The sequence below is a fragment of the Tamandua tetradactyla genome, chromosome 10, assembly GCF_023851605.1.
Source record: "Tamandua tetradactyla isolate mTamTet1 chromosome 10, mTamTet1.pri, whole genome shotgun sequence".
Classification (NCBI taxonomy): Eukaryota; Metazoa; Chordata; class Mammalia; order Pilosa; family Myrmecophagidae; genus Tamandua; species Tamandua tetradactyla.
The window spans coordinates 18,689,495-18,712,064 of NC_135336.1; the positions used below are offsets into that span (position 1 = coordinate 18,689,495).

Here is a 22,570-nt window from a genome sequence, read left to right on the forward strand (position 1 = left end):
GATATATGCAGAATGGTGTGCTGGTTTGAAACGATATATGCCCCCTAAGAAAAGCCATGTTTTAATATAAATCCCATTTCATAAAGGTAGAATAATCTCTATTCAATACTGTATGTTTGAAACTGTAATGAGATCATCTCCCTGGATGATGTGATTCAGTCAAGAATGGTTGTTAAACTGGATTAAGGGACAACATGTCTCCACCCATTTGGGTGGGTCTTGATTGGTTTATTGGAGTCCTATAAAAGAGGAAATATTTTGGAGAATGGGAGATTCAGAGAGAGCAGAATGATGTAGCCATGAGATGCAGAGTCCACGAGCCAGCAACCTTTGGAGATGAAGAGGGAAAACACCTCCCAGGGAGCTTCATGAAACCGGAAGCCAGGAGAGGAAGCTGGCAGATGATGCCATGTTCGCCATGTGCCCTTCCAGCTGAGAGAGAAGTCTTGACTGTGTTTGCCATGTGCCTTGAGAGAGAAACCCTGAACTTCATCGGCCTTCTTGAACCAAGGTTATCTTTCCCTGGATGCCTTTGATTGGACATTTCTTTCTTTCTTTTTTATTTTTTACATGGGCAGGCACCGAAAATTGAACCCGGGTCCTCCTGCATGGCAGGTAAGCATTCTTGCCTGCTTAGCCACCGTGGCCCGCCTGATTGGACATTTCTATAGACTTGTTTTAATTAGGACATTTTCTCGGCCTTAGAACTGTAAACTAGCAACTCATTAAATTACCCTTGTTAAAAGCCATTCCGTTTCTGGTATATTGCATCCCAGCAGCTAGTAAACTAGAACAAACGGAATGAGCATATATTCAGAATGTTTGTGTTTCTCTCTTGTTATTTTTTTTAATTAATAAAAAATTAAAAAAAAAAACAAGTATCACAATAGCTACTAATTTGTGCCAGGCACTAAGCTAAATGTGTATTTCTAATCCTCATACTAACATTGTCAGATTGACATCATCATTCCCATTTTTAAAAATTGGAAACATAGACTCCATAATTTGCCTGAGTTCATATAGCTCCCATACTTGCAATTATACCACATTGCCTCTAGGCAGTTTTTAATAATCCTATTATCAGCAGTCACTTTGGGCTCAATGACTAACACATCACTGAGAATAGTCAGTTTGCCTCCCTTGCACCCATTCTATCATCCATCTACAAATACATTACATTTCTAATTATGTTTTTCTTACCTACCTATCCATCTGAATTTTCTTCAGTGTCTCTGTAGTCAATATGGTCTGTCTTGTAGGTTTTGTAAAGATATGATCTTGTATATTGTTAAACTCCACACCAAAATGGACTCTTTGTCTGATGTCTGGCAACTTGGGAGCTTCTATAGTGAAGAATGGAGCAGGCATTTTCGCGGTTGTTGAGACCACTTGAAATTTATCGAGGCTTTTTCCTTCTAAATTCACTTCTTTGCTTTTCTTCTAAAAATAAAAAATGATATTTTGTGTAAGAAAGACTTTAAAAAAGAGACAATAGCTTAAGAAATTGATCCTCTCTCTAGTTTTCAATCCCATATTCTCCCATTTACACTCTACATTCCAAATCACAATTATCTGCTGTATTGCATTTCCCTGCCTTCACACTTACCCTATCTCTGTCATTTCACAACTAACCCATCTAGTAAATTTTCTTTAAGACTCTGATCAAAAGCAAACTTATTTTTGAAAAAGCTTTATTAACAAATACATACTATCTTCTAATTATTTGTATAAATATTTTCATTAGATTGTGAATTTTTGTAGGGGGGAGCAGTGTCTTGATTTTACCTCAAATTCTTTTTGGAACCAGATGGGATCCTAATTAAGTGTTGTCCTCTTTATATTTCTATTTCTTGGGATAATGCCTAGGCTATAGCAGAGAATCAAATGTTCATTGACCACATGAATTTGAAATATAAAGAATGAAAGCAGAATCATACAAAAAATAGAATTTAATAGTTTTAATGGTGTAACATAGATTTTGAGGGTTGAAAAACCAAAATAATATAACACCTTTTTTAGGCCAAACTTCAATAGAAGTGGTAGACATCACCAGAGGAACAGCCTACATCTTTTCTTTCAGTTTTTTTCAGCCAGTGTCTTTTAATTGATGAATCTTCTTTAATTTGTGGCTAAAAGCTTGAGCTATTGATCACCATATAATATAGTGGTTATGCATTCATGTGGACTCTGAATTTTGTTTTGTACTTGCCTATGAATGTTTTCTTCAGGTATAAATCTTTGCTTACAATTGATATGAAGAAAAATGCTCTTGAAATCCTCTGGAATTGAGTTTATCAAGTTTTCAGAATAGTTTTTGTTGTGGTGGTTTTGTTTTTCACCCTTTGGGGCTTGTTGAAGTTTACCTTATCAGCTTTATACCTCAATATCCATGTAAGCCTTTCTTTTGTGCAGAGGCTCTGTTTTAGTTTCCTTGGTGCTTAAGCAAATACCGTGCAATGGGTTGGGTTTAACAATAGATATTTACTATTTCACACTTTTGAGGCTAATAGAAGTCCAAATCAAGGCAGCATCAAGGCAATGCTTTCTTCAGACTGGCAGTCTGGAGCTGTCTGCCAGGGATCCTTGGCCCCAGCTTCTTTGTCATGTAGCAATGCACATGGGGGCATTAAATTTTAATATACACCTTGTGCTAATTTGAAATTATGTATCCTCAGAAAAGCCGTTATTTTCCTAACCCAATCTGTAGAGGCAGACCTATTGTTTAGGGTGGAAACTTTGACTGGATTGTTCCCATGGAGATTTGACAACTCAGTTAAGGGTTGACCTTTTGATTAGATTACTTCCATGGAGATGTGACATGCCCAATTGTGGGTGTGACCTTTTGATTAGATGGAGATGTGACTCCATCCATTCAAGGTGGGTCTTGATTAATTTACTGGAGTCCTTTAAAAGGGGAAACATTTTAGAGAGAGACACAAGTGCAGATGCAAATATTTGGAGATGCTTGGACAACTGACATAGTTGCAGACATTTAGAGATGTTTAGAGTGCCAGCATGGATGCCTGGTGTTCTAGTTTGCTAGCTGCTGGAGTGCAATGCATCAGAAATTGAATGGCTTTTTTAAAAAGGGGAATTTAATAAGTTACAAGTTTACAGTTCTGAGGCCATGAAAATATCTCAGTTAAAGCAAGTCCATAGAAATGTTCAATCTAAGGCATCCAGGGAAAGATACGTTGATTCAAGAAGGCTGATGAAGTTCAGGGTTTCTCTCTCAAGTGGAAAATCACATGGCAAAAATGGTCAGGGTTTCTCTCTCATCTGGAAAGATATATGGCAAATGCAGTGTCTGCTGGCTTCCTCTCCAGGCTTTCTGTTTTATGAAGCTCCCTGGGAGGCATTTTCCTTCTTCATCTCCAAAAATCGCTGACTGGTGGACTCGGCTTTGTGGTTCTGTGGTGTTCTGAAGCTTTCTTGTGGCTGTCTTCTTCTTTTAAAGGATTCCAGTAAAACCAATCAAGACTCACCTGGAATGAGTGGAGACACATCGCCACCTAATCAAGTTTAATACCCACACTCGATTAAGTCATATCTCCACGGAGATAATCTAATTAAAGCTTCCAACATACAGTACTGAATAGGGATGAAATGGCTGCCTCTATCAACAGGCTGACTCTATAAAACAGGATTAGGATTAAAACATAACTTTTGGGTGCACGGGTAGTTCAGTGGTTAGAATGCCCACCTTCCATGCAAGAGACCTGGGTTCAATTCCTGGACTATGCACCCAAAAAACAATGACAACAAAATGACTTTCCTAGGGTACATAAATCCTTTCAAACCAGCACACCTGGAGAGCTGTTAGAAACCAGAGCCCAGTAGCCATCACCATGTGTCTTCCCATGAGCTGTTAAGCAAGCTAGAACCCAAAGTTTTGCCCCAGAGAACCTAAGTGAGGGCCCACAGATGCCTTGAGAGAGGCCATTCGAGTCAGAAGCACAAAGCAACGAACTAGGAATAAGGACCTCAGACACCAGCCATGGCCCTTCCCAGCTGAAGAGAAATCCTGGACATCATTTGGTCTCTCTTTGGAGTCAAGCTATCTTTCTCTGAATGTCTTAGTTTGGACACTTTCACTGACTTAGAATTGTAAACTTGTAACATAATAACCCCCCTTTATAAAAGCCATTATATTTCTGGTAAATTACATTCTGGCAGTTCTAGCAAATAAAACAGATTTTGGTACAGAGGAGTGGGGTGCTGCTGCAGTTTGCAAATACCAAATATGTTGGAACGGTTTTTTAAATGGATAAGGGGAAGGTTCTGGAAGAACTGTGATATGCTTGATAGAGAAGGCCTAGACTGTTTTGAAGAGACTGTTGTTAGAAATGGACACTAAAGAGACTTCTGATAAGGCCTTTAAAAGAAATGACGAGCATGTCATTGCAAACTAGAAGGAAGGTGACCCTTGTTTTAAAGTGGCAGAGAATTTGGCAAAATTGTGTTTGGATGGAAGGCAGAATTTGAAGGCAGCATCCTTTAGTTGAGAAAATTTCTAAATGAAATGTGGAAAAATGCAACTTGGCTGCTCATTGCAGCTTATAGTAAAATGCAACTGGAAAGAGATGAGTTGAGAACTGAACTCTTGGGTACAAAGAAACCAGAAATTGATGTCTGAAAAATTCTGTGCTTCAAGAAAGGGTTACCCCAGTGAGGACTTAACTAACATGGAACTAGTCAGCCATTTCAGAAAAAGCCAGGATTGGAGATGGAATTATGCAGAAAGGGTTTGTGGAAAGTCCTATTGTTTGATGGCTTCAATCCCTGCATACTGCATGCAAAACCAACAAATTTTTTAGTGTGTGTGATATCTGTATAAACAGAGCAACTTCCAGTTTGGACTAAAAAGGACAGAAAAGAGACAGACTGAAGGAAAAATGTCTTCGAAGGCAGAACCATGGAAGCTAAGGTCTGAAGCCACGAAATCTTGGGATAAAGCAGGAGACCGACCCATCCACATGGAAAGGTTGAGTTTGCCTTAGGGGCAGAGGGTGGGCAGAAGAGTGTTGACACCTGGGGCTCAGAAAGGGTGGAACACATAGCCTGGGTATTGGGGGGAACCTCACTGCCAATCTATTGTTCTTAGCGTGTTGAGAATGTGCCCTGGAGCTGGCAGACAGCATAGGTGCTGCAGAGAGCAGAGCCAAGAAAAAGGTGGGCTCCCCAATGCCTCCCCCAATGTTGCAACCATCACTCCAGCATTTGAAGCAAACAAAGCCACTGCATAAACCCTTAGAGAGGATGAGATTATTGCTCTCAGAAGCCCTGAGACAGATTCTCAGACATTGAAATTTGTCAGAATTTGCCCTGCAGGCTTTGAAACTGGCTTGGGTCTAGTGACCCCTGTTTTCCTTTAATTTCTCCCTATGGCAATGCAAACATGTATCTTATGACTGTCTGTCCTTTGTATGTTGGAAGCACATAACTTGCTCTGAGTTTCACAGGTCCACAGCCATAGGAAAATTTTTGCCTTAGTACAGACCATGCCTGTAACTAACTTTGACGAGATTATTGTACAGTTTTTGACTTTGTATCTGTATTTTTAGTGAAACAGTTTAAGGTTTATGTGATACTCTGGTGTAATGAATGTATTTTGTATACGGAAAAAACATGTCTTTTGGGGGTCCAGAGGGTGAAATGTGCTAGTTTGAAATTGTTATGGACCCCAAAAAAGCCAGGTTATTTTCCTAATCCAATCTTGTGGGGACAGACATATTGTTTGGGTGGAAACTTTGGTTGGATTGTTTCTGTGGAGTTTTGACACACCCAACTGAGGGTGTGACCATTTGCTTAGATGGAGATGTTACTCCACCCTTCCAAGGATGTCTTGATGAGTTTACCGGAGTCCTCTAATAGAGGAAACATTTTACAGGGAGAAACAGATGCAGATGCAAACATTTGGAGATGTCTGGAGAGTGACATAGATACAGGCATTTGGAAATGCTTAGAGTGCTGACACAAATGCTTGGTGTGCTGGTCTGAAAGGATTATGTACCCTAGAAAAGCCATGTTTTAATCTTAAGCCATCCCATGGAGGCAGCTGTTTCCTCTATTCGGCACTGTAGATTGGAAACTTGATTAGATTACCCCGACAGAGATGTGACTCACCCAATTGTGGGTATTAGCCTTTGATTAGAGGGAGATGTAACTCCACCCATTCCAGGTGGGTCCTGATTAGTTTACGGGGATCCTTTACAAGAGGAGATATTTTGGAGAAAGCTGGGGAGCCATGGGGGAGCCATGAGAGAGCCATGAGAACCATGAGCCCACACAGCCAGAGACTTGGAGATGAAGAAGGAAAAGACCCACAGGGGAGCTTCATGAAATAAGACACCTGGAGAGAAAGCCAGTAGACATCACCATTTTTGCTATGTGCATTTCCAGTTGAGAGAGAAACCCTGACATCATCAGCCTTCTGATGATGTCAAAGGTTGTCTTTCCCTGAATGCCTTAGTTTGCACATTTCTATAGCCTTGCTTTAATTTGGACATTTTCAGTCTTAGAACTGAAAACTAGCAACTTAATAAATTCCCCTTTTTAAAAGCCATTCTGTTTCTGGATATTGCATTCCAGAAGCTTGCAAACTAGAACACTTGGAGAGCAATAGATACCAGAGCCCAGTAGCCATCACCATGTGTCTTCCCATGAGATACTAATCAAGCCAGAACTCAGGGTTTTGCCCCAGAGAACTTAAATGAAGGCCCACAGATGCCTTAAGAGGAAGTCATTGGAATCAGAAGCACAAAGCAATGAACTGGGAGCAAGGACTTCAGACACCAGCCACATGCCTTCCCAGCTGAAGAAAAATCCTGGACGTTATTTGGCCTTTCTTCTTGCGTCAAGGTATAGTTCTCTGGATGCCTTAGTTTGCACACTTCCATGACCTTAGAAATGTAAATTTCTTATTAATATATCCCCTTTATAAAAGCCATTCCATTTCTGGTATATTGCATTTTGGCATCTTTTGCAAACTAAAAGGCTCCTTTAAATTAAGACTGACTGACCACAAAGAAAACAGAAGCCATAGGATTTCAACAACTAAACTGAATCTTACCTGGACAGAAGGAAGACTTTATATACAAAGATTTTAAAAAGTAAAAAATAAAAAAAAATCATTTTAGGTTTTGTTTAGGGAGGAACGGGTGGAATGTAAGGACTAGGATCCATTTTTCAAATTTCCCTAACCATTACACCTTTACCTTTTTGTGTGGACATCTAGAAAAGGAAGCAAATGTATCACAACCTGATTTATTAATTACCAGAAACAAATATGAAGTTTTAAAAGAGAACTTAAAGAAGCTAACTAAATGTCTAGTTCATTTACTAAAATTATATTTATATAACACATGCTATGTACAAGTTATCAGACCCTAAGGAAATTAGAAGATAAGAAAAATTGCAGAGGCTCTTTCCAAACTTTGATCAAGGCACTCCCAATTCTGGTAGAACCTGGTATTAGTATAATTTTCATCATTCTATTCCACAGCCTTAATAAATGAAAACCTATCTGATGACCTCCCTAGCTGCAAACATGGCTATAAAAGAAAGTGATAAGGTTAAACAATGTGAAGCATTTAGGGAAAGAAAATATCCATATATGTACAAAGACTTTAAAATATATGTCCTACGGACATTTGCACACCAATGTTTATAGCAGCATTATTTACAATTACCAAGAGATGGAAACAGCCAGAATGTCCATCAACAGATGGGTGGCTAAACAAACTGTGGTATACACATACGATGGAATATTGTGCAGCTGTAAGACAGAATACAGTTATGAAGTATGTGATAACATGGATGGATGTTAAGGACATTATGCTGAGTGAGATTAGCCAGAAACAAAAGGACAAAAACTGTATGATCTCACTGATATGAACTGACATTAGTGAATAAACGTGGAGAATTTCATTGGAAACAGAGACCATCAGGAGATAGAAATAGGGTAAGATATTGGGTAATTGGAGCTGAAGGGATACAGATTGTGCAACAGGACTGAATGTAAAAACTCAGAAATGGACAGCACAATGCTACCTAACTGTAATACAATTACATTAAAACACTGAATGAAGCTGAATGTGAGAATGATAGAGGGAGGAGGGTTGGGGGCACAAATGAAATCAGAAAAAAGGTAGACACAAAGATTGAGATGGTATAATCTAGGATTCCTAGACTGTATAATGACAGTGACTAAATGTACAAATTTAAAAAAATGTTTTTGCATGAGCAAGAACAAAGGAATGTCATTACTGCAGTGTGCTGAAAATAGATGGTAATTAATATTTTAAAATTTCAACTTATGTGTGAGACTAAAGCAAAAAATGCTTACAAAATTTATATTTTGACTAGCGCATTTCCTAATATAACTTATGTAGATAGCTTGGTTGAACAACATAAGTACATGGAACCTTGGTAAGACATGAGATTTTGTTGGTTTGTCCAGAGTGATGCCCCAATGAATCCCAGAGTGATTTGATCACTGAGTGGAAAAGTATTTGCAAAGTCCCCTTTGGGGAATGGTGAGAACGGGGGAAAATTCAACTCCCCCAAGTTCAATTCTTGATATTCTCACAAGCAGTGTGGACAACCAAAGCTATAGGATGAGCCCCCTATCTTGGGGTTTGTTCATATAGGACTTGACCCCGCAGAGGATGGATCAAGTCTGCTTGGAATTACACCTAAGAGTCACCCCCAGGAGAACCTCTTTTGTTGCTCAGATGTGGCCCTTCTCTCCAACCAACACAACAAGCAAACTCACCACCCTCCCCGTATCTGGGTGGGACTGATTCCCAGGGGTGTGGACCTTGCTGGCAGCGTGGGACAGAAATCTGAGAATGAACTCGGACTCAGCATCAAGGGATGAGAAAAACCCTAGAATGAGCTGAGACCCAGTATCAAGGGATTGAGAAAATCCTCTCAACCAAAAAGGGGAAGAGTGAAATGAGACAAAGTGTCAATGGCTGAGAGTTTCCAACCAGAGTAGAGAGGTTATCCTGGAGGTTATTCTTATACATTAAGTAGATATCACCTTGTTATCTAAGAGGAAACGGAGAGGCTGGAGGGAACTGCCTGAAAATGTAGAGCTGTGTTCCAGTAGCCATGTTTCTTGATGATGATTGTATAATGGTGTAGCTTTCACAGTGTGACTGTGTGATTGTGAAAACCTTGTGCCTTATGCTTTTATCTACCTTGTCAACAGATGAGTAGAACATATGGAATAAAAATAAATAATAGGGGGAACAAATGATAAATAAATTTAGTTTGAAATGCTAGTGATCAATGAAAGGGAGGAATAAGGGGTATGGTGTGTATGTTTTTTTTTCTGTTTTCATTTTATTTTTTCTGTTGCCTTTTTGCTTCTTTTTCTGAATTGATGCAAATGTTCTAAGAATTGATCAGGATGATGAATCTGTAGCTATATGATGATATTGTGAACTACTGACTATATATGTAGAATGGAATGATCACATATTGGGAATCTTTGTTTTTCTTTCCATAATTTTTTTTAATTAATAAAAAAAATTAAAAAAATATATGTCCTACACCAAATAGGGAAATAGCATCTTAAAATTCATGAGTTAGGCTGAAATATTTGAGTTAAAAGGCAAAAGTTTTAAGTTTAGAATACTGTATATATTAGAGAATATGGAGAATCATGTGATACAATTGTACAAGGGAAATTAATGTGAAGATTGGGGGGGAAGAAAAGATTATCTGAGGGGTGAAAAAAGCTCTCTCCCATGGAGATTCTTCACATTATATGACTTAACATAAGGGTTTATAAGGTGGTTTGTCCAACTAATGGAAATGTGCTTAATGAAAAAATTCCGACATTGGGTAAGAAACTACTTTTTTACCCATTGCCACTTTCATGTGCATACATGAATGCATATATCTATCCAAATGTTCTCTTACCAACTCTTATTAAATATGACATTGATTTGAAAAAAAAATCATGAGTTAGGACAAGTGTAGCACTATGAAATAAGAACAAGAAAAATTTTTGAAAGCTAGTTCACGATAGATTGAGAAAGAGACTTTTAAATTGCTAATAACCCACACAACAGTGCAAGTATTTATCATTTACTCTACTAAAAAAGCATAAGCAGACTTCTGTTAAGTCAGAAAATGTTGTCAGTAAAGGATCATTATTATATTAATGTGGAATTGGTGCAGTTTGTTTGGGGTGATGGAAAAGTTTCGGTAATAGATGTTGGTGATGATAGTAGGACAGCATTGTGATGTAATAAATCCCCTTTATAAAAGCCACTCATTTCTGATATATTGCATTTTTCCCTGTTTTTTTTTTACATGGGCAGGCACCGGGAATCGAACCCGGGTCCTCTGGCATGGCAGGCAAGCGTTCTTGCCTTCTGAGCCACTGTGGCCCACCCTCCCTGTTTTTTTTTAATTGATAAATCCTAACACTTGATAAATTTTTTATTGTGATAAATCCTAACAAACATTCCACACATGGTGCACAATCAGTGGCTCACAATATCACCACATAATTGTACATTCATCACTATGATCATTCTCTAGAACATTTGTATCACTCCATAAAAAGAAATAAAAAGAAAAAACTCATACATCCCATATCTCTACCCCTCCCCCTCACTGACCACCAGCATTTCCATCTACCTAATGTATTTTAACCCCTGTCCCCCTATTATTTGTCTATTTTTTATCCATATTTTTTAGTCATCTGTCCATACCCTAGATAAAAGGAGCATCAGACACAAGGTTTTCAGAATCACCCAGTCATATTGCAAAAGCTGTATTGTCATACAATCATCTTCAAGAATGAAGGCCACTGGATCACAGCTCATCAGGCCCAGGCACGTCCTTCTAGCCACTCTGGCACACTACAGACTAAAAAGAGACATCCATACAACGGGCAAGAACAACCTGCAGGATAACTTCTCCACTCTGTTTCAAAATCTCTCAGCCACTGAAACTTTGTCTCATCTCTCTCTTCCCCCTTTTGGTCAAAAAGGCTCTCTCAATTCCTTGATGCCAGGTCCTGGCTCATCCCTGGATTTCTGTCTCAGGTTGCCAGGGAGATCTGCACCCCTGGGAGTCATGTCTCATGCAGGGCGGGTGGGGGGGGTACGAGGTGGGGGAGGACATTGAGTTCACCTGCCGTGTTGGCTTAGAGAGAGAGGCCACATCTCAGCAACAAAAGAGGTTCTCTAGGGGTGACTCTTAGGCCTAATTTTAAGTATGCTTAGCCTATCTTTTGCAGAAATAAATTTCATAGGGGCAGACTCCAAGATCAAGGGCTCAGCCTATTGATCTATCTCCATTGCTTGTGAGAATATCAGAAATTCTCCAAAGGGGGAAGTTGAGTATTTCCTCCTTTTTTGCTGGTGCCCCAAGGGGACCTTGCAAATACTTCTTTATTCACTGCCAAATTACTCTGGGATATAGTGGGCATCATACTAACCTGGACAAACCAAAGAAGACTCACACCCAATACAAGACTCCATGCACTTATGACGTTCTACTAAACTGACCATACAGTTTAAATTAGGAAATGCACTACCCAAAACATAAGTTTTGCATCAAATAAACATCTCTCCCTTTGGTCTCAAACAGAAGCTGAAGTTCTCAAGCATGGATGATATCATCCTTTACCCTGCACTCAGATTTACCTTAGTCCCATCCAGATCAGCTTCATTCATATCTCCACTCAAAGTCAGATCCATTTCTCAACTTTTAAACAGTTCCTATATGCAGCACTGCCAACCCTCACAGCTTCAAAGCTCTAACTCTGAGTCTCAGATGTCACACAAATACTTGGCATTCTACTATCTTTTGCAAGCTAAAACATTTCTTCAAATTAAGACTGATTGACTACAGAGGTAATTAATAAATTTGTCTTTTATAAATTGTTAACTATAATAATTTACATTATAAAATTACTATAATACTTGAAAGGACTAAAGTCTGGGCCCTGCTCCCCCCTCCAATTTGAGAACAAGTCACATAGCCGCCTATGTGACCAGTCAAAGACTGTTAACAACCCACTCTGCCAAATCTCACAAAAGTCTGCTGAAACTCCACTGTAACCAAATCTTGCAAGATTGTTAAACTTCATAAGCCTTTCTCTGGCATACTCTCTTTTTTCTCTCTTGAGTTTGGGTGGAATGCAGACTTTCATCACCCAGCTGGCTGCCACTGGGGAAGATTTTCCTCTTGTCTGTAAGACCCTAGTTAAACTCCTGGGTACTTTTCTTTCTAGCATGTTCTTTGGTCTTGGGGTTGTGTGTGGCTGGAACAATACTCATTGTCATTTTTTAAATGATGTTCCTCCCACCAAAATGAGGACAGAGACCAAGAACATGTCCAAACTAGGGCATACAATTCAATCCACCACACTTTAGTAAAAGCTTTAAGAACCCAGGCTATGTGTAAAATAATAATAATAAATAACCTGTAAGAGAAGTTAAAGGAAATTTAATTTTTCTTACATTGAACATGGACTCCCTTTCTGTGAGACATGGAAAGCAATTTACTCTTATTCATATAGCAATGTTCATTTGTCATAGAATCATAAATAAGAATATATGCCATACAAATTATGTAACATAATATGAAATAACTGTACATATATTTATATGTTGTTTCTATTTTACAACTGTAGCTGTACCCTAAGTTATTAAAACTTACAAGTGCTTAAGAATTTATTATATATACTATAAATAAAATATATATATATTTTGTTCACTACCAAGTTGATTGTTTTGATAACTCAATAGTGCTTAGCAAGGAGCCAAAACATGGTTGAAAATGTATTGACCAACACAGTAATGTGACTGGATATTCAAAAAGATAGGTTGCAACATATTCAGCAATGACCATAAAGTCATATTAGATTAAATCAATATTGAGAGAGTCAGGTTGAATTTCCTTCCCCTGGTGTTCAGTTAGAATTTAATAGCTCAGAAAATAAGATAGGTGGGACAAGTCAGTCATTTTTGTCTGATTTCCTCTCTCTCTCTCTCTCTCTACATTGTACCAATAAAACTACAGGCCTTCTGAATAATGCTAATATATTAGAAGAAAAGGATATTTTGAACAGTAATACACCTTAAGCCACAGCTATTTTAATCCAATTGAGAGTAGAGAGTATAGTACTAATCTCAGAAATTAGCCTAGTCTTTCATCTCTGTTAAAGTTGCTGTTTCCCAAGTTAAACGTAATGGCGTAGGCACTCTAAATGATGGAGAAGTAAAAAAGGAAGAAAGCAGAAATTAAAAATAATGATGAGTGCATGTACCATGCTAGTGCTTTGACTTCTTTCATATTGAACTGGCATGATAAAATTTAGAATAGAGAGCTGGTCTATGGCATCCTCCAGCACTGTGGAGATCCTCAGTACATCTAGAAGAGAGAGTGACTCTGTATTTTCCTGGATGATTTCTACAACAGTATCTTGGACTATTTCTTCTTGTTCTATAGCACTAGGTGGTTCTCCTGTCACTGACACCATCACCTCAGAACGCCAAACTTTGGGAGGAAGGTTTGAGACTTCCAGCTGCCCTCTAGGAAAGAATAAAGAAAAAATATTAGGCACCAGATGTTGAAATATTAAACCTAAAAGCACAAATAGCATATAGATTAGCTCCTGTGAAGTTCACATTGTCATATAACCTAGAAGAAAACCAGAAATAGGAGTCTGCAACTACCTTCTAACTGCTATCTTCTAGTGATATTCTACCAACCAAAGGCAATTTATTGTTTAATAAAGATATGTAGCTCATGCTATTTGACCATGCTTAACCAATTTGAATTTGAGTCAAAATTAACTTTTTTTTTCCTAGCAGCATCTTCAGATGCTAAGTGAAATTTGTCTCATTAATGTAAAACAGAATGTGGTAAGCATCGTCCAAGGCAGGCCAGATCCTTCTCACCTCCTAGTATTCAAGCCCATGTGTATTCTTCCTGACATTGAATAACCTATGTAACTCAAGAGGATACTGTGGAAATGACGGAGTGCAACATTCAAGGCTAGGTAACAAAAGACATTGGATCTCTTACCCTTTGGGAAGCCAGATGCCTTGCCAATAAGGCCCCTCAAACAAGCCTGTGGAGAGGTTAATGGCCTCTTGCCAACAACTTGTCAATTACATAAATAAACCATCTTGGAAGCAGATTCTCCTGCACTAGTCAAGTCTTCAGGTTACTGCAGTTCTGGCCCACTTCAGCCTTATGAGAGACCCCAAGCCAGAACCTAAACAGCTAAGGTGCTCCTAAATTCCCAATTCACAGAAACTGTTTGAAATCATAAATGTTTGTGTTAAGCTACTGGGCTTCAGAGTAATTTGGTACATAGTAGTAGATAACTAGTGCTAACAAAAATATAACAGAAGACATAATTAAAAAAATATATACCAAATAAATAAGAATTTTGGACAGTGAACCTTAAGTTAAACCATGGAGTACAGTTAAAAGTACAATTATTAAAATGTGCTTTCATCAGTTGTAACAAATGTACCACACCAATGCAAGGTGTTAAATAGGGTGGTATATGGCAATCCTGTATTTTATGCATGATTGTGCTGTAGACCCACAACTCCTCTAATAAAAAAAAATACAATGAGCAACCACTTCACACCCACCAGAATGGCTATCCACAAAAAAAAAAAAAAAAAAGAAAAGAAAATTACAAGGAGAAATCACAACACTATTCACTGCTAATGAGAATGTAAAATAAGTTTTTAAAAATTAAAATCTTTGAACATACTCATACTCTTCCATTCTTGGGTTAGTATTGTGACCCTCCATGGCACAAGTATAATCTCACAAAAATGCAGTCACCTGAAAATGGAAAGGAAATATCAATTAGTTTTAGGGAATGTTGTCTGACATTTCAGTGATTTCTATGCCCTTTAATTAAGAAAAAATTAAAGAATTGTAAGAGCTGTAGATTATCTCCCTTGTTTGCTTAGTAGAACAGTCCCAGAGATGGGAGAACTGCTGATATCATTTGGTATGTCTGCTAAGTAGTAAACTTAATTATTGGTCTACAAAAGCTGAAGGTAAAAAGAATCATAAGCCTCTTATTAAGGTAAATTAATATCTAACATGGTTTTGTGGTCTTTTATCGTATTCTGATTTTTTTTTTTTGTATGGGAATCAAACCCCGGTCTCTGGCACAGCAGGCAAGAATTCTGCCACTGAGCCACCATCCCACCAACCTGTATTCTGATTTTTAAATTCATAATCTCTGTACAACAGGTTTCTTTTTCTATATTCTGGTTATTAGTATATTTAATTCAATCATACCACTCTCCTGATCTGCCAGATGACCGAATTTATTGCACCTAAAGTTAGAACACCTGAAATTGCACTTAGAAAAACTGTAATTATCTTGAAAATCAGTTTAATAGTGCTATAAAGATGGTACCTTTCCCAGGTAAACTACAGCCTTTTAGTAATTAACTCTTGAAATGAGGTTAACAAAAGCTAATTCTCTATGGAGAATTTTGCTCTATACTTAATTTTCCATGGTGCCTTTGTCCACGATAATGTGACCATAAGGAGAATGCACATCTCAAGCAATAAAAATTTTAAATGCAAAATTTCAATCACATAAAACAATTTTTACATAAACTGAGAGAAAATAAAAAGATACCCCAAAATAGTCAAATTTTTTGAGGAAGAGGCAGTCCTAGGAAGAGGCATCGTGTAATGCAACATTTTGTTATTTTGATGTATTGCTGTTTCTTTGTTTTTCCTTTTTTTTTTGGATTGAGGCATAGATTAAACGTGCTTGGCATCTGTAAGGTAGGGCTGTGCTTATGCAGAATCCAATGCTTTCATGCTGTTCTGGCTCCTCTAGAAACCAAGGACTAATTACTGCAATCTTTTTCATTCTTGATATCAACCTTCTCCACAATCCAAGCCATTTTCAAATCCTTTGGATTTTATCTCCTATTTCCATATACCCCAACATAATGCTGAACCTAGCTACTGTTTCTTGCTTGAACTATCTATAAGCCTCCAAACTGGAAGTGATCTTTTAAAAATGAATGGTCTTTAAAACTGAAAATCTCACTCTCCTGCTTAGAGCCATTCAATGGTTTCATATTGCCTGAAGACAAAGACTGAAATCCTTAATTTGGCCAATAAGGTCTTCATGTTCCATACCCTCAGTTCCTTTCCAGACTCAGCACTGCCCTCTTCTTGCTCTTTTGGCCCAGTGTCAGTTGGTTTCTCTCAGTTCTACTGAATCACACTCCTTTCCAACTCAGGGCCTTTGTACATGCTATTCCTCCAACTTGAACCACTCTTCCCTTCACCTTGTAAAGTCCCACTGACCCAGTAAGTACCAGCTTATATTACTGGCTTTTTGTGAGGCATCCTCCATTTGCTTCTCCAGATTCAATTTCTACCATTCTCTGTGTCCTGAGAGACTTACCTGTATGGAGTGCATCAATAGAAGTTCCAGAATGGGATTCAAAGAATAAAGAGTATGGTCAGGATTTCTTCCAGCTTCCTCTATGCCAGATCACAATAGGTTGGCTATGTCCCTTTATCAAAGGCCATGGCCTCTGTCAAGAAATCCTTTCCATACTGTTCTCTGCCCCTGGGTATAAGCAACTACTTCCTTCCCATGTCTCTGGGGTCTGTACCATCCCTTGTAGTTTCATTCCAGCCTACACCTTTGTAAACAGACCTATTATTAATATCCTCCTGAAATTACTAGAGCATGTCAATGGTTTCTTTCCAGGACACTGATCGATACAGTGACCCATTACACATATATAAATCTTTATAGACATACAAGTAACCAAAACAAAAGTTTCCTGAAACAACTTACATTGTGATATTTTCTATCATATTTTGTTTAAAAATTATTCTGACAGTGATCTATTAATGGCTAGAAACCTACAGTTTGAAAAATGCCTTAAATGACATATCCCCAAGTATGCGCTCCTTGATTCCTGTGCTCAAGCATTTTTGGCACTCTTATTTTCCTCCTGAACTTTCCTCATAATTTGTTACTGTTTGTTAGTTCCCCATCCCATTTCCGTCTTCAGACTATAAGTTCCATGAGCATCATGGAATCATGACAATGATGCTCACTATTGTACCCTTAGTTTCAGGCATTGTACTCAATGAGTATTTGTGGAATAAATGAACAAATGAATGAAACTCACACTCCTCGCAGGAGTACTTGTATTTGGAACCATGAGAAATAAATATTGGGATTTCAAGCATGATTATGAGACAGAGAACGTTCGAAGAGCAGGGGGGCTATAAGATATATAAATTTTATCTTGATGTATTTATCAGAGGATATGATTTTAATTGTTACTTACACTTATTCATAAAACCTTGGAGTCATCCTCTACTCGGCTCTCATGGTAGTCACTCAATAAACTATTTGTTGCATAAATGAATGAATCCATAGGGCAACCCAAATAAAGTCGTAACAACTAGGAAATGCAAATCTCTGATGACCACAAATCCAGTTCATTCTGGTCTACAAGCATTTACTGAGGACCTATTTTACGTGTGGGCACGATGCTGGGCGCCCTACGTTTCAGTCTGGCTGCTGAATAAGTCAGTCGTCCTAAATAGGCGGTAAGGCTTCCGCAGGGCAATTCTCCTCACCCTCAGTGACAAAGCAAAAGATGGAGGTAAGAACTTAAGTCATTATTTGTAAGGGGTAAAGGAGTACAGGGAGGAAATGAGGCAGAAAAAATGGAGAAAGAAACAGGCTCCTGTCTTGGTGCTCGTAGCTAAGGGTAGGATCTGAAAGAGACTCCGTCTGCCCACCTCTACCCAACCCTGGTGTGGTAAGAAAGAAAGACATCCCATGTTCGTGAATCAAAACTGAGGAACCGAAGCCAGAGGAAATCCTCAGGTTCGGTTTCTCTCTTTCCACTTACGGCTGTCCACGGCGCAGGTACCAAACTAGGGAGTTTCTATGGAAACCCAAAGCCTTGGGGGTCCTTTTCGACTGCTCCTTCAGCTGGCTACCACTTTGCCACCTTCTGTTCCCATACAATACAGGTTGCAGCTTATAAAGATGAAAGGACTTGAGAATAGAATTTCACGTGTGCTCTTGGCGGTGACTTGTTTCTATCAGATGATTTCTGATGTTTGTGTTGCTGGCGGTCGCGGAAGATGCCTAAACTGGGGGCGGGGCGGAGAGGTGTTTATCCCACAAGGCCACGCGGCGGGGCCTCGCCGCTCTCTTTCCGCCATCTTGGAGCCTGTGGAGGTAAGTGAGGCTTTGGTTGCTGAGGTTTTGTGTCAAATAACTGGGGTAAGGCTTCTTTCTGTACCTCAGCGAGGCACCTTTGTGGCTCCGAGGCCCTGTCAGCCAGTGACTTCTGGGGATTCCAGCAAGAGGGTGGACGGGATGGAGGAGATACGGGACCGATGATGAACGATCCCTGACGCTCAGAGAACGGGTGCTCGGGTAATTGGAATTGCTTGCTGGGCTCGAATTGAATGAAGTAGGTTCGTCTTCGGATGCCGGGTCAGTTGAGGCATTGGCTCCTGTAAGCTGAGTTCATTTTCTGTTGGCTTCCACTTTAAATCTAGCTTTGCTTGTTTACAACCTCTTTTTCCTAACATTTCCTGCCCAGCCAGTGTATGTCTGTTTTCTGCGTGATTTTCTGCATACTTGATGTCTTTTTTTTTTCTGAATTTTTGTTTACTGACTTTTCCCGGGTATCCAGCTGGAGTTTCCAGAATGTCAAGTGTGTTTTGCCACCCATCTTCGTTTTTCTTCGACTTACATATTTTTTTCTCCACTTTGGAGTTTACTTAGATTCAAAGACATTGATTAAGGATTGGCTGTCTTTTCATACTCTGCGGTTCATACGTTTCACCATTCTCTCATATGACATGTTGATCAAAAAAATATTTGTCCAACACATTTAAGAAACGAGAAGGGGGCATGGTGGAAGAGTTGCGTTGCAAGATTTTAAACGAGTCTTTTTTGTTTTAAGGCCTGCTGGGAACAGGACTTCTAAAGCGGCAAATATGTCCGGAAGGTACGAGTTTTAAATATTGCTTTGTACTTGTAATCTTTTACTAGGCATAACTTAAATGTAGCTTAAAACTGATAGACGGTAAAAAGTACGTATTTGCTATAGTTAGTTTTTGAGGGGGAACCATTACAAGTCTAATCATACCGGTGGTTTGCTGCCGTTAACTGAGATCTACTAACAGTGTATGATTAATGTTGTTTATTTTGTGTATTTTAGGCTGTGGTCCAAGGCCATTTTTGCTGGCTATAAGCGGGGTCTCCGGAACCAGAGGGAGCATACAGCTCTTCTTAAAATTGAAGGCGTTTATGCCCGAGATGAGACTGAATTTTATCTGGGCAAGAGATGTGCTTATGTGTACAAAGCCAAAAAGTAAGTTTGTGGACTTGTTATACTTTTGAATTTTTACTTATTGAAAGAATAAACTACAGATGTTGGTTATGTCATTGGTACTGCTTTTGATTTTGTTTTGAGTATTTAAGGAACTTCATGGGAGGCTATAGAAGGATGTTATTTTTGTAGGTGGTCTTGAGTTTAGGTATCTTCAGCACTTAGAAAGATAATTGTTCACTGTTTCAAGGAAGGAGCTAATTTCTTATATCTTGATCCTTCTTAGAGTTAATAAAGTGCATTTCATGTGCCTTAATTCATTTTGTTGGATCCCTAAAATTGGTTTTTATAGAGGATGTACTTTTTTATATAAACTGTTACGTGTTTAGAACAGTGATTCTTAGCCCTCCCCAGACCAATGAATATCTCTAGGGGCTTGGTTTCATCCCTGTCTCTTACCTCACACCACCTATACTGCTAAAGTAATCCTATGAAAGTATAAGTCACATCATATGTATATTGGTCAAACTCCAGTGGTTCATCATCTTCTTCAGTAAAAGCCAAAGTCTTTAAAGAGCACTGAAGACTGTGCAGTCTTCTGACTCCAGTTAGGGTCTTTGCAGGCCAGGCAAACTCCCTTTTCACTTGGCTTGTTCTCCTGTCTGGAATGCTCTGTCCCAGAGACTTTATGGCTTGTTTCTCTACCTTCCTGTCTTTATTCCAGTGTCACCTCAGTGGGACCTTCCCTGGCAATTTCAAATTGAGTACTCACTGTCCCTATACCCAAATGTTATCCTCATACTTAACCCCCTTTGCATTATTCCCCTCTAATATTGAAGCTATTAGCATGTGACATACTATTTTACATATTTGCTTTTTACTTGAATATCCTGTGGAAGGAATTTTTTTGGTTAGTAAATTGCTGTATGCCCAACATTTAAAAAGTGCTTGGCATACAGTAGGTGTGCAATAAATATTTTTTGGATAAATGAGCCCAGGTATCCTCCCCCACCCATTTATGGGGAACTAGGATTGAGAGCCATTAATCTAAAAGTCGCCTTGAATTTGTACCAAACTATATTGGTTACCTGAGTTCTCATGCGCTATTCCCCCCCCCCCCTTTAAATTAAATCAGCAACACAGTGACTCCTGGTGGCAAACCTAACAAAACCAGAGTAATCTGGGGAAAGGTAACACGTGCCCATGGAAATAGTGGCATGGTTCGTGCCAAATTCCGAAGCAACCTTCCTGCTAAGGCCATTGGACACCGAATCCGTGTAGTAAGTACAATTATTAGCAAATAACCTTTGGTTTAGTGAGACTACTGTGATTCTACTTTGTACAATGTTACCAGTAGATTATGCTGCAATATTAGTGGCCACTTTGGAACTGATGAATATTAGGGCACACCTGACTGTTGCAAAGTGTCCAAATGGAATGTACCTGAGTTTTAGAATTTACTAAAGCTGCCTGGTAAAACATAGTATTTAAATCAATGGTTTTCTTGCAAAGGTATTTACTCAGCACAGAAATAAGCAGTAGAGAAAGAAAAACTCAACCCATTTTTCCTGAAATTATTAAGAATGTTTTCCCATCTCTTCATCCTCGTGTCAGTTTTGTTAAGGAATTAGGCCTTATTTTATGGACGAAGAGAACTGGTGCTCATTTTCTAGGACTCTGGCCCAAGTCTTGGAGTCCAAATAGAGCACTACTAATTTTTTGAGAGTGCTGCTTCTTACCAAGTCATGTTTCCCAGAAACTGAAGGCTATAAAAAAACCTAGTTCCTTTACCCCCAGAATGTAATGAATGGATGCCTAATGGGAAGATAGGAAGGAACATGCCAATTTGCGATTCTCAATAACATGTAAATTTAATTTATAGCTTTCACCTAATGATTTATGTGTTCTTTTTTTCTTTCCCCAGATGCTGTACCCCTCAAGGATTTAAACTTATTGAAAAGTAAATAAATAAATTTACGAATTTGTTCTCTTGTATTTCTGTTTATTGGCTTAAAAAACTCCTTTCCCCAAAGTGAGGTACTCATATGCTTAAGACGATGGAGGTTATTGTGCATTGGAATGGAAAGGGGGCTTAATTGGAGTCACCTAATAGCTTCATAGCACGTGAAGTTGGAGACCTGTATGTGTGTAATGGGTGTTAGAGTTTTAGAATATAAGATGCCTGTCTGAGAGTTTTAAGAGGATAGAAGGAGTACCTTAATAAAGGCCTTGCAGAGGAGGGCAGTGGGAAGGATTATCCTGAAAGGTTTTATGGGGATGGAGCACTTGAATTATATTTTGAATGGTTTTTGACCAATGAAGGAATCGTATTTCAGTACACATGTAAACCAGAAGCTTTATAGCTAGTTCTCATATACCTACCATGAAACTGCTAGATTAACACCTCCAAATGGATCTTCCATTCTCATAACTTTGTTTAAATTTTATTACTCTGGCCTACTGTGTGTAATTGTTTACCTCATTAGATTGGAGTAAGTGAAAGCAGCTTAAATTTATCTTAAATGGCCTGTTAAAGCAACTTGTGATAGTAAAGATTTATTCATTGTAGACTGGGAGAAATTTGAATGGGGAATGGTTGGTGTGAATTTGTAGTGTGGTTGATTTTTTTTTTCTGTTTTGTAATTTTTTCTCATTGTGTGGTTAATTTTTTAATTAAGAATACAGTAGCAACTTTTATTAACCAACTAAATTTTGACAGTATAGTTTTGAAATATGTGTATTTGGGTTCTCTGAGAATAAAGCCTCAAGAAAGGATTAGAAATGGCAGAGAAAAGTTTTGTGGGAATACATTGGAGAATAAAGCGGGCATGTGGAAGTTGAAATCTGATGCTTGAAGGAGAGGAGGAAGGAAAGGACTGGTAGAATTGCCTACCAAGAATTGTTTCAGCAGTCCAGTTCTCAGTCTTCCAGCCAAAGGCACAATTGGAAGACTACCATATTTCACAGAACTGGGTGTATATTTGAATTCCTGCTGTGCTCAGTGGTTAGCTGAGAAGGGAAAGGGGGTGGACTCGGGGAAGTAGTAGGTGGTACCATTGGTCAACTATTCTCAGGGCTGAGCAGTCAGTGCATTTCATGATAACCATAAGTTGAAAGTTGGTTATTAGGAACCTAAAGAAAATGGGCTTGGGAATCTGGATCAAGGGCAGAAAGTGGCACTCTTGAATTTGATGAGGAAACCAGGTATC

The 22,570-nt window shown here is 38.7% G+C and overlaps 2 protein-coding genes across 10 annotated transcripts in view; one reads left to right on the forward strand and one right to left on the reverse strand.

The window, feature by feature from the left end:
* DRC9 (dynein regulatory complex subunit 9) overlaps positions 1-22,570 on the reverse strand; it is a 144,028-nt gene that overhangs the window by 82,902 nt on the left and 38,556 nt on the right. For 2 of the 7 annotated variants that reach the window (XR_013158488.1, XM_077118066.1), the window contains exons 1-4: positions 17,922-18,233; positions 14,768-14,841; positions 13,301-13,565; positions 1,205-1,440 (exon numbers count right to left, since the gene is read on the reverse strand). Coding sequence is in view for 6 of the 7 variants with exons in the window: in XM_077118066.1 (XP_076974181.1) it covers positions 1,205-1,440; positions 13,301-13,565; positions 14,768-14,808 (542 nt within the window). In the remaining variant the exon portion in view is untranslated. The other 5 variants (XM_077118070.1, XM_077118067.1, XM_077118072.1 and 2 more) reach the window with 4 other exon arrangements.
* RPL35A (ribosomal protein L35a) lies at positions 18,235-21,356 on the forward strand. 3 transcript variants are annotated; one of them, XM_077118076.1, is made up of 5 exons: positions 18,235-18,256; positions 18,993-19,037; positions 19,251-19,403; positions 20,497-20,641; positions 21,286-21,356. In XM_077118076.1, exons 2-5 carry the CDS (start codon positions 19,027-19,029, stop codon positions 21,307-21,309), a joined length of 333 nt encoding a protein of 110 aa, XP_076974191.1. In that variant the 5' UTR covers positions 18,235-18,256; positions 18,993-19,026; the 3' UTR covers positions 21,310-21,356. The 3 variants fall into 3 exon arrangements, with proteins under 3 accessions (XP_076974191.1, XP_076974190.1, XP_076974189.1); XM_077118075.1 differs by lacking the exon at positions 18,235-18,256 and adding an exon at positions 18,278-18,301; XM_077118074.1 differs by lacking the exon at positions 18,235-18,256 and adding an exon at positions 18,488-18,539.